The sequence below is a fragment of the Plectrocnemia conspersa genome, unplaced genomic scaffold, assembly GCF_051122295.1.
Source record: "Plectrocnemia conspersa isolate PC_06_02 unplaced genomic scaffold, ASM5112229v1 ptg000013l, whole genome shotgun sequence".
NCBI classification, from domain to species: Eukaryota; Metazoa; Arthropoda; class Insecta; order Trichoptera; family Polycentropodidae; genus Plectrocnemia; species Plectrocnemia conspersa.
This window is the reverse complement of record NW_028277177.1, coordinates 23,504,295-23,517,470: the sequence shown is the minus strand read 5'-3', so window position 1 is coordinate 23,517,470 and position 13,176 is coordinate 23,504,295. Positions and strand designations below refer to the sequence as shown.

The following is a 13,176-nucleotide window of genomic DNA, read 5'->3' as shown; positions in this document are numbered from 1 at the left end:
GGGTTTTACAAAGTAACTAAAACACCTGTAAGTTTATGAGAATCACGCATTTATTAATAAACCCATCAAATGTCGATAAATAAAAAAGTAATTTAAAAAGCTTCGTTAATATTTGACAAACAAAGCTCTGAAAGATACAATGTATTGAATACCAGAGCCATTAGCTAATCATCTCGAAGCGAAACGAGAATTATCGCGAAAATCAATATTTTATAACAAAGCATATTAAAAAAATGGAAATCTCAAAATATAAATATGTTCAGGAAAAAGTCCGTAAATAACTAAAAAAAATTAAAATGACGATTTCTTATATATAAAAAAAATGTTTTTTATTTGTTTACCTTTGAAATTATAAAAAAAAAACATAAAAATATTTAAATTAATATTGAAATTACATATCGATAAATGATTATTTTTTTATTAACTTAATTATAAATAGATGCAGTAGTTTAAAATATAAATTGTTTTCTTCTACATAGACAATAAATCAATTATTGCAAAATTTTGTAGTTAATATTTTTTTATGCTAAGTAAAGTTATTAGTAAATTACGACTTAGAAATAATACATTTTAAAGTAGCCTGTAATTTTAAGCAATACAATTTACGTAAAAATTTGTATGTACAAAAACACTAAATAAATATTCTTTGTCTATTAATAAAATATAACCATAAGTGTAAACGTAAACGCTATTTAAATTGTAATTTTAGAGATGTACGATTCAATATGAGGTAGTAACGAATAAATTGGATTACATCTCTCCATGTAACCCAGTTTATTGCTTATTTCCTTGCAGAAAATTGTATATTAAGGCATAAAAGAGGTTGATACATTTTTATAAGATTCTTTGAAAATATAAGTAAATTCAATACATTGAACATTTTTATTTTATTTATAACTAGATTTTTGCTGCGTATATTACTTTTTACAAAAAAAGTGTTTAAAAATTCTTATGTGAAACTGATTATATAGAATAAAGAATGAATAAATCATATGTAAAAATAGAAAAGAAAGTCAAAATAATTTTTATTACTAAAATTATTTATACATAAATAATTATTTAGTACACTACACTAACATAAAACTTTTGATTAATTTATTGTATTTTATATTCTTTCAATGGCTATACAAAAGTAACAGTACGAAAAATGTACTTTAGCCGTTAACAAAGTACAAAATGACCTTGAATAATTATTATATATTTGGAAACGTTTTCGAATAATTTTAAAGACTTTAATTTGATCAAATGTTTTTATATTAAAAATTAGAAAATGTAATCGATAAAAAAATTATGTGGCAATTTTTACGAAAAAATTATTAAACGTTTATTTTTGCATTTTATTTAAATCTGTTATTTTAACTTGCACTAACTACATTTTTCGCGTTACAAAATATTCTACTTCGGGCAATTTTTTCTTATTATGTTTTACTGTTTTTATAATTATCACTAATACCTACCCTTACTCCGAATCCAACATTTATTAAAGCACCCACTTTCACTTTCACTCTGTAGCACATGTTTTTGATGCACTTTTTATGTAAAAACATAACAAATTTATATTTAAGGACTAGTAGTTAAATAAAAAATATTTAAAATACATTGCATATTACGTATTATGGTCTAATTTAATTTTGAAAGACTGAATTTAATAAATAATAAATAATTAACAAAAACAGATATAATATTAATATTTCAAATTATACAAATGAATACATTTAAAATCATGCATTGAAAATAAATACTATAAAAAGCTTATTTACAGTCTTATTTTTTTAATCACCCGATTTTCATATTTTGCATAAACGGTATTCGAAATAATTATACATAGACAGGTATTCAAGCATTTTCAGATTTTTTTTTGTTTTTGAGAAGGCCTTCGACAATGTGTGTCATGGGTTATTATTATAAATATTTTCAGATGATTTACCTCGGTTATTCTTGAGGTGTTTGAGTGATTGTAGACAATTTGTAATCTATGACAGCCGATTGTCGATCGTATTTAATCTCTTCGGAGGTTCCACAAGGTTCCAACCTGAGCCCTCTGCGATTCACGTTATTTATTAGTGACATAAATACCGCAGTTACAAATTTAACTTTTTTCGTACGCAACTTATTTTAAATTGTTTAAATGCATTTGATATTTTGCAAACACCTTCTCTCTACAGTGATTTAGCTTATCTACGACTATCGCTAAGCATTTCTTTAAACTACTGAAACGGTCTGTCGACAATACAACTGCTTTCAAGAAATATCAGTTTTGGGTCTGGAACGTCTTCGAGAATCGATCGCTTCCTCTTTTGCTGTTGTCAAAGCCAGGACGCTCCACTAGCCGACTCGCCTATGGCACTCGCCATCCGGCTCCTTAATACGCTGGCATTGCACATTGATCTATTTAATGTCAGCTACGAGAAGCTGTTCTTTTTTATTTTTTATTTTTATGATTTGCTTTCTATCTACTATGAAATATTTTTTATCTTACTTGTATTATATATTTTTTTATTTTTTGTACAATATATAATAATTATACTATGTATTATTTATTGACCGTCGTGATGCATTGAGGTAACCTGCTAAATCACGATGATCTTTATTTAATTTAAATAAATACATAATAATATTAATATAATAAATTATAAAGTACATACCAAGGTAATAATAATATACGCATATATTCATTATGTATGCATTGATTTTTTTATAATATTTTCTAATCGAAGAGTAATTATTTATTTTCTCAAAAAAATAAACAAATATTGTCATATGTACAATAACAATTATTCTTACATTTAATAATAATAATTTTAATACGATTAATATCACTAGCTAGAATCAAACTATTTATTTTTTGGTGATATAACAGTATATTCAAAACAACAACAAGGTATTATAAAAAGATAAATTATCATTTCTTCATCAACAAGATTTGATCTATATCATGTTAAATCGTAATTATCACACAATAAGTGTTTTTATTTTGACTTTTTTATAACGCTAGTATGTATTTAATTTATGATAATTTATTGCATAACTCTTATTTGTGAGAAAAAAACAAAGTGCATTGTGCGATAATGTCAATTTGAGGCACTACCAACAGTTTTCCTTAAAAAAAAAAGCATTCTGCACAGTTACCACAATTTTTTTTATTCAATTTTGCCGATATTAATCGCGTGAAATAATTAAAAATGTGGATATAAAAAACCTTAAACTCAATAAAAGAATCATGTCGTAAAAATATTTAATTACAAAATAACTCTTTGAGCAGTATCGCCGTACATGTACGGCGGTCGATCTTTCACTATTTTAAGGTACCCTAGATATGTTTATGTTTACATATATAACTAAAGAAATAATAAATAAGTTTTTTATTTTTTTAAATGTAAATAATACCAATAAATTAAATAGTGCGAAATAAATTAACATAACAAAAAATATTTCACATTAATTTTATTAAAAATATTGAGAGCCTCTAAATTTATATTAAAAAAATCAAAAAGTCGAATAATATGTAAAAAATATGTAAAATCAATTACCGAAGTATAATAATAGAAAAGTGTTTGCATAGTATATTGTATTTTTAAAAGTTTAAAAAAATTTGTGGAATTGTATATTTCAACACGTAGTAGAAAAGTATAGAATTTGCGTATTTATTTATTTACTTCATTAAAAAAATGGATTGACGTATTTTTCTTGACGTCTACATTATCAAAAAAAAAAGCTTTGGTGATTTACAAAAAAAATTAATCAACGATTCATCATCTTTTGGATTCACGAGATATTTTACTGAGTTAGTTAAGATTTATTATAATATAATAAAAATATCACATGTAATGTAATATTTATTATATTTATATATATATATATATATATATATATATATATATATATATATATATATATATATATATATATATATATATATATATATATATATATATATATATATATATATATATATATATATATATATATATATATATATATCATCAGAGGTAGCTAATAAGTAGCCTGCAGAATACAGGTAGCCCACACGTCACTTTGATGGAAACAAGTTTTATCGTGATTAATGAAATAACGAATTAGTGAATATATATTATTAATCACTGTTAATAAAATATTTTAATAAATAACTAATTATACCTATATACATACATCATCTAAACATTTTTATATTTAGGTTTAATTGTGACATTCATTACTTTTTACGATTACCTAAATGTGGTTTCAAAATTTAAATAAAAATATATACAGGAACAGCACTAAATTATTTAAATATAGTCATAACTAATTTAATATGTATCTTTCAGAAAATTAATGTTGATGAAATGTACAATAGGAGTAATATCTGACATTTATAAAAGGTTAATAGATAACATATAGTAATAAATATTAAAATAGCAAAGAAGCACCTTATGAATTCATGAAATCCTAAAATTACGTAGAAATTTCGACTTATTGTTTATGGAAAATTGCATTTAACTAGTCATTTTTGCTATGCATGTATGAGAGAATAAAATACTACTTAATATAAAAAATATACTTTACTATAACACTGCATGTAAACATATCTAAGAACAGTGTATCAATAAATCTTCGGCTAACATTTTATAAAATCGCAATTTACTATAATATATTTTATTACAAATCTGACTATCGTGACTTAACAGGTTTCTTCAATGCGTCATTATGGCCATTATACATTAAAAATATAACTTTTTTACAGCTCCTCATAACCTTCAAATAAAGATGCTTTCTCAAGCACTGACGTTCTGGCCGCAACGGGTAAGAATAAGGAACGCGATCGCGACTCTAGCGCACTCAAGCTCGCAGTCAAAAGTCACCGAGCATTGATAGGGTATCGACACCGCTCCTTAGCAATTTTAAGAAATGCTTGATTGAGTAAACGCTACGCTAAGAATGAAATGAATTTTATCACAACGCTTCTCGCAAAGCACGAGGATACAAATACGGATACGACCCGTACGCTCGGTTATCTAGCGTACGGGTCGATCGGTTATCAAGCATAAGACCTTTTATAGCAATATTATGACAGTGAGAGTCAAATGAAACACGACTAAACCGAATTTTGATCAATAGGAGGGCTTAAAAAACAATTATTCCAAAGGGCTCGGCCCCTTATGAGTTCCGAGGGCCAAGGCTGCGACTGAGGCAGCATATACACTACTTGGGGGTGATGGTGTTACTAGGATGATACGCAATGCATGCAGTGTAAAGCAATGCAGGCCAGCCAACGAGAGCACTAACGTGTCCGCCCTAATACTAACACAACTCCAATAAAATATTTAGCACTACGGGGGGTGGAGAACCCGCTCACCTGGCCGGCAAAAGCTGGGTGCCCGCCCATAAGGGTTGGACTCGTAGGGCCCTAGTGCTGGTAACAGTAGTGGCGCACGCAATGGATAGCACGTAGCTATACTTCTGCTCTCAAAGAATTCCAGTTCTTAGTTATGAAACGTCTTCGAAAATCACGACCATTACGTCTTCTTCCGATGCCCGTTAGAGCCATGATGTCTGAACTAGCCGACTCATCTATGATCTATTTAATTTCAACTACGAGGAGTAGGTTTGGTTCGTATCATTTCATTATTATAGTTTTTTTCTTACCTTAGATAATATTAATTATTTTTTGTCCATCGTGTCGCATTTGACAAGCTGTTATTAAAGATAGTCAACATAGTCAGCCGACTCGCTAATGCCTGTGTTGACGCCCGTTTCGCCGTTTGTACGCGTTCGCGAACGCCGTCATACGGCGTTCGGGAAAGCACCCAATTTTGAAGTGAGTCGGCTCCGATCGTCGTTACAAAGCGGTCGGACCACGCCGAGCTCAATAAAACTGTTACACAAGCACACGTGTTTTTGGATTGACCTAAGAACTAACCAGCACGCGTATCCCTACACGCAACATTTTGGTCCTTCGAGCCGGATTCGTTAGACGATGTTTGTACGTCGCGAAGGTCTGAATCTAAAAACAACGTCGTAACCCCAAAGACGTCCACCACGCGGACGAACTTTGAGACTCGGAGCCGAGTAGCGCTCAAGCTGTCAAGTTACGACAATACGCCAGTCGGGTGCCTCAGTCGAGACACTCCTGGGAAAACACGCCGTTTGCCGTAACGGTATTTTTTCAAATAAAAAATGACCGCCATTTTGGGAGTTCGCAGAATCGCAATTTGGGAGCGTCAAGTCGCTCGTAGCACGAGCCAGCGGGTCCACCAGCTGGTCCCCGAAACTGACGCAGTGGAGCGCCGGTAAATGCGCGCCCTAGGAAGCTGCCGTCAAATCACGTAGAGCCTCACCAGGACGCCTAGCCCCAGGAAGCTGCCGTCACACCACGTGAAGCCTCACCAGGACGCAGTCGCATCCAGCAGGAGAGAAAGGTTAGGGTCGATCATCCTAACCCAACTTCCTCTCCAAAAAACAGTTCGTTTACTTTTATTCATTAAAATAATTTGTATCAATTTCCGTCAACAACAACATGGAGTTGTTGATCAACCACAGGGTGTGCCTCAAAAGCGAGTTAACGAGGTTTGGCAAACTGTTAACCCCGGATTCCATCAATATCCAAAGGATAAGGGATAAACATCAGAGTTTTGATACACTGCTGGACAGATTCCTTGCTGTCCAGCAACAAATCAGGTTGCTAGATGCCGAGGGTTACGATGAAGAAGTCGATGCTTTCGAGGATAACTATTATAATATTCTCAACCTAGCAAAACTAGCGCTGAAAGATCAGTCGGAAGCGCAGCGGAAACCAATTCTTAACCAGTTCAGGTTAACGCAGCCAGCAGTTGTCATTCCAACTTTCAATGGCTCCCGGACTAAGTGGGTGGCATTCCGCGACACTTTTTCTCACTTAGTACACAACAACCCGGCATTAAGTGAAATTCACAAATTTTGTTACCTAAAAAATGCACTTGTAGGTAGCGCAGCCATGGTCATAGAACTCTTTCAGTTTAGTCCCGAGAACTACAATTCCGCATGGGAAAGACTTCTAGGCCGTTATGATTTTAGACAAACTGTTCTTAAACATCTGGCTGCTCTTCAGGACCTGAAACCAATTCAGACAGCTACATCGCAGTCCCTATTTGAATTGGTGGAAACAGTCCTGATGAACATCGCGGCTCTAAAAAAGTTAGGGCAAGACATCGAGGATACCACTGTGGTGTCTATGGTGGTTCGACGTCTCGATAATCTGTCCAAAAAGGAATGGGAGAGTCGGCGAACAGAATCCCTTCTGCCTACGCTCAGACAGCTCGTGGAGTTCCTCACTCTACGAGCTCAATCCTTACAATCGAGCCCTCCTGCATCGTCGCATTCAGTCAAGTCGGTACCGGCACCGCACAAGCAGACTGATACTGTGACAAATCATGTGCACACAATCGAAGAAGATTGTTTCCTTGTGCACAAAGATGTCAGTCAGCTTGAGAAAACAAGGCCTCAAGTACTTCATTCGCACCCCTCTGCGTCGTTGCATTCATTCAAGTCGGCACCGCACAGGCAGACTGATACTGTGACAAGTCATGTGCAAACAATCGAAGAAGATTGTTTCCTTTCGCACAAAAATGTCCGCCAGCTTGAGGAAGCAAAACCTCAAATACATCATTCGAGCCCCCATGCATTATCGCATTCATTCAAGTTGGTATTGGTAACGCACAGGCAGACCAATAGTGTTACAAATCATGTGCCGACAATCGAAGAAGATTGTTTCCTTGCTCACAAACAAACGATTTCCCGAAAACCTGATCCTTGGCCTCCTCCTGATCGGCACACCTCAACAGTTCTTCCACAGCAGGACGCTTCGGCCTACAGGGGGACGCAGATGTACCAGCAAATGCAAGATCTGGTGCAGGAATTCTGGACCTGGTGTCTACTGAGCACCCGTCAAAGCTACAAGGATGGAAAGTACGGCTGCAGTCGGATTCACAAAGCTGCTGAAAGCGTCGTCAAGGAAGATTACCTGTATCCTTGCTACGGGTGATCAGTATCGTCGAGATGATTCATCCAAGTTCCGATGGAACCAATTCGTGTAGTGACAAAAACAAATAGTGGCAAAGGTGTGTGTGCAGTGCAAGCTATTTTATATTTTATGTCTTTTTATTGATAATTTAAGAATGTGTTTCGTGTTTCTTGCATGGCTTATAATTTAGCCATGTAGCAAACCAAAATAATTAAAATTTAGCTAAGTATCAAACGTTTCATTTTTGTGTAATTATTTGCAAATTTAGCCATGTATCAAACCTTTAACTATTTATAATATTTCATGTCCGTTTTAATTTACATTTAAATAATTGTCAAAAAAATGAACGAAGGCTTGCAGTTTGTATTTGGTAGTAATATAGTACAAACAAGCAAAATGTATATGATGTGCATGTGTTACTAACATTAAGCTTTACAACCTTATACAGTACTACTAACATTCCTTTTCTTTCTTCATGTTTATTGTAATTTTATTTATTGTCATGTTTATTGTAATTCTGTGTTAGTATTATTTCAAACATCGCGTCCTCACAGAGTTTGTAATGTGAGGACAAACACTTGTAAGGCCCGCTGATGTGCCCGTCATTATGAAACTAATGTTTCATGGTGGGGGGTATGTTGACGCCCGTTTCGCCGTTTGTACGCGTTCGCGAACGCCGTCATACGGCGTTCGGGAAAGCACCCAATTTTGAAGTGAGTCGGCTCCGATCGTCGTTACAAAGCGGTCGGACCACGCCGAGCTCAATAAAACTGTTACACAAGCACACGTGTTTTTGGATTGACCTAAGAACTAACCAGCACGCGTATCCCTACACGCAACAGCCTGTCACCTTCCAGATCCTTAATACGATAACATTTTACATTGATCTATTTAATTTCTGATCCGATTCGTATCATTTCTTTTAAAATTTTATAAAGAAATATTTTTTTTTTAATTTGAATTTAAATAAGTTTTAAACTATATTTTTTACGCTATAGTATACAACTATTTTTATTTTGTATTTATTTTCAATTGAATTTAAACAATCTCCCACATTCTCTATTACTAATTGTTATGCATATACTGATACATAACCTTCTTTTCTTAATAATTAAATTATAACTTTAAGATAATTTATAATACTTAAAAATAGTAATATTTATACATTTTTATATATAGTAACCCATAAGCTAAACTTTATTAAGAACTGATATTTATTAATAAATTATTCGTTGTACTATGTTTGATCTTAATTATATATGTAATTTAATAATTTTGTTAATGGTGTATCCGCCAATACTAAATGATATATGTATGTTACAAAATTCACCTAATTGAAATCTTTTCAAAATTCTCTAATAATTACAAATTAATTATCATCCAATATATTACTATACAGTGTTGCAGATATCAAAGCATCATTCAGTATTCTGTCGTCATTGAATATATATATATTTATATATAATAAATATATTAACAGTTTAGTTTATATATGATACATCTCGGTGAATTTTAAATTATACGTTTAAAATAAATAAAGGTTAGTGTATTTTTATATTATGATAAAGAAGTAATATAATGTGGCAATAAAAAATGAAAATTTTAGATGACGGTGCATGTAAGAAAGTCGTTAACAATGTTCGAACCCTCATATAAAAGATTAGAAAATGGACCAAAGAATGTCGTTAAAATACAAACAAATCAATATGACAACACATTCTTTGGAACTAGTACAAATACTTATGAGTAATTTAAGATTTTTAACATATTGCTTAGATAAAGGTGACTGATTTGAAAATATTTAATTTATTTTTAGATGGAAAATTGTTTGGAAAAATGTGATTGCTTTTTTATATCTACATATAGCTACTATTTATGGATTATATCTTATACCGTCAGCTAAATGGCAAACCTTGTTATTTGGTGTGTATTATTATTAACTGATACGTTTAAATTTTAAAAATGTTTTACTTTAAATCATAATAGATATATACATATACTCAAATGCACATTTTTGTCACAGAGATAACACATCTCGATTTAAATTTAAAATGCAGTTTCATTATCTTTTCTTTGTAATATTTCATTTTTGAGATTATATTTAATTTTTATTTTCATTTTCGTTAATATTCGGCGTTTTTACTTTGGCAAAATATTTTATTTATTTTTTATACATTAAAATATATTTTAAATGATTTAATTACTTAGAGTAAAAACTGTTTATTAATCACTAAAAAAAATCTCATTTCTGTTTTTATTTTGTTCTTGTAATATTATTATTTTGTTCTTGTAATATTATTATTAGTCTAAATATAATATAAATCATTGTAGTGTAACAGTCCTATTATTGTTGTACATACAAATATTAGCTAGAAACAGCTACAAAACATTTTTTTACATTTCAAAATCCTACTGATTTTATATAAAATTAAAAATATGTTAATATACAAGGTTTAATCATCGGATTATTTGGCGGAATTGGAATAACCGCCGGAGCTCATAGATTGTGGGCACACAGAGCTTATAAAGCAAAATGGCAATTAAAAGTAATATTGATGATATTTCAAACGATAGCTTTCCAAAATCACATTTTCGAATGGGTTCGAGATCACAGGTGAGCATTTGAATCAATTGTATAATAATTTCTGTACAATAACTCTTTTTAATCACGGTTTAGAGTGCATCACAGACACACTGAGACAGACGCCGATCCACATAATGCAAGAAGAGGATTCTTCTTCTCACACATCGGATGGTTGATGTTGCGCAAGCACAATGATGTCAAACAATCTGGAAAATCTATTGATATGTCAGATTTGCAGAGGGATCCAATTGTCATGTTTCAAAAAAGGTAGTTACACAATATATTAAATAATAACTTTTCATGATGTATACAATTTAATTTATTTATTTCAGGATGTACCTGATCCTAATGCCAATATTCTGCTTTATACTTCCGTTTATTATCCCGTGTCACTATTGGAGCGAAGATCCATGGATATCCTGGCACATATCGACAATCACAAGATTCACATTTTCTTTAAATTTTACATGGCTAGTAAACAGCGCGGCTCACTTATGGGGAAATAAACCTTACGACAGGTATTTATTTATTTTAAAGAGTTTACTCATATAATTGTTTCAATCACTAAGAATAGTAAATGCAATTATAAAGTTGTTTGTTGCAAATCATAGCTTTTTGCAAGTTCCTCTTGCTGTAATGGTATTTAAATACTGATAGCTCGGGGATTATTGAGAGAGAAAACAGATCATTTTCAGAGCAAACTGCTTGTTAATGTTGCATGTGAATATAAGTTGCATGACATGGTTGTTAATCAACTTTGCTTTGTAGTGCGCCCTATCACTGATATTTAAATCACTATTTTAAGACCAAGAACGGTTCTTTTTATATTCATAAATATATTTAAAATAATATATTGTACATGGAATTTTAAACTAACCAAATTGACAAAAATATTATCATATAATTTTTATTATAATTATTTATTACAATACTCATTCTTGAGATAAGAAAAATCTAGGAAAACCTAAAATAAGTTGATCAATTTTAATTCTAGACACAATTGAAAAACACTAGTCTATATTGAATTTCAACACTGGTCCTTCAGGTATTAGTTACTGATTTATGCAATTAGTCTATTGTCCTGGTTCTGTAGAGCGATTCTTTATACTTATATTAGAAGGTGGTTCTTCAGAAAGAATAGACAAACATTACCTAATTTATAATCGATTTAAATATAATTTATTTTTTCATTTCAAAATCAGTATTAATTCATATTCTAAAAATATGTTAAAATTACATACCCTCATGTTTTTACCTTGATGTATGTAAAATATAATTGAGAGGGTTCTAAATTAATAATTAATGTCCTAGAATGCAACTGAGTAAAATCATAAAAAAATAGATCAGTCAAAGAGCGTTCAAACAGACAAACATTACATTTTATGCACTTTTCTGGAAATAATATAATGTAAAAAGAAAAAGTCTTCAAAATCAGTGATAGAAATGTCTTTACATCCGATATTTTTGATTAGAAATACCTATCGTTTATTGAAATCCAGTGTCAATGTTAAAAGGCATTACTATAAATAAATATGTTTATTTTAAAAAATTCATTAAGAAAGTTGTAGCAATTTTGCCATTACATAGCAATCAGGAAAACAAGAAAAACCTGATTTTTGATATTATGATATATATGACGCTGCAATTAAGCAGTTACAAATTGAGTTAAAATAGCTATAGTCATAATAGTGGTGTCGCTTTAATATGTTAACAAAAATTTAAAAACGCTACAAAATTACACAAAAATAATTAATTATCTGATTAATACAAAATTTTGATGATAAAATATGCTTCTTTTTGATACATGATTTCAGGCATATTGGATCAACGGATAACTGGAGAGTTGCCATAAGTGCGTTTGGGGAAGGGTGGCACAATTACCATCATATATTCCCTTATGACTACAAAGCGGGAGAACTCGGAACGTACGGGACAAACATAACTACGGCATTCATTGATTTTTTTTCACTGTTTGGTAAAATATTAATTTTATGACAAATATAAGAAGAATTTCAAATATTATATAAAAAATCAAATTTAAGGTTGGGCGTACGAGCTGAAAACTGTTTCAAATGAGTTTATTAAAAAACGCGCTTTTAGGACAGGAGATGGATCACACGAAACATATTTATGATTAATCTCTAATGCTTCCTCCACACTCTCTGGAAGTAGGCCATGGTTGGGCAAGGACGGAAAATATAATGTGTTAATTCGGGGCTACTTCGGTCGAGCTTGGGTCTGCCCGCTCTAATATTTCGGCGATATTCGGTAGACCTTTGGTTCGGTAACTTCCAGAGAGTGTAGAGGAAGCATAACAGTTGCTTTATAAGCATATTTTGCTAGAACAATGTTAATTAAATATACTTAAATAATCTACATTGCCCATTATCGTTTGATCAAATTAAAGTATCTGTAATCTCAATAGTATTGTTATATTTAAATACAAGTTTCTATTTATTATCGTTTCTGTTTAAAATCATGAAAATAAATATACGTTAAAAATGTTATTTAATATTGTACTTGAGATTATTTTTGTATCATCAGATAAATAGACACTGTAATTAAATATAATAATAACTATATAAATTAATGATATTGTACTGTAAAATATATATAT

At 31.2% G+C, this 13,176-nt stretch overlaps 1 protein-coding gene across 1 annotated transcript; it reads left to right on the top strand.

Moving 5' to 3' along the window:
• Positions 1-9,258: 9,258 nt before the first annotated feature.
• LOC148227641 (acyl-CoA Delta-9 desaturase-like) lies at positions 9,259-13,173 on the top strand. The gene is made up of 8 exons (XM_088201622.1): positions 9,259-9,515; positions 9,582-9,721; positions 9,792-9,898; positions 10,427-10,589; positions 10,653-10,826; positions 10,892-11,077; positions 12,374-12,534; positions 12,602-13,173. The coding sequence occupies exons 2-8, from the start codon at positions 9,582-9,584 to the stop codon at positions 12,691-12,693; spliced, it is 1,023 nt and encodes a 340-aa protein (XP_088057748.1). The 5' UTR covers positions 9,259-9,515; the 3' UTR covers positions 12,694-13,173.
• Positions 13,174-13,176: the final 3 nt, after the last annotated feature.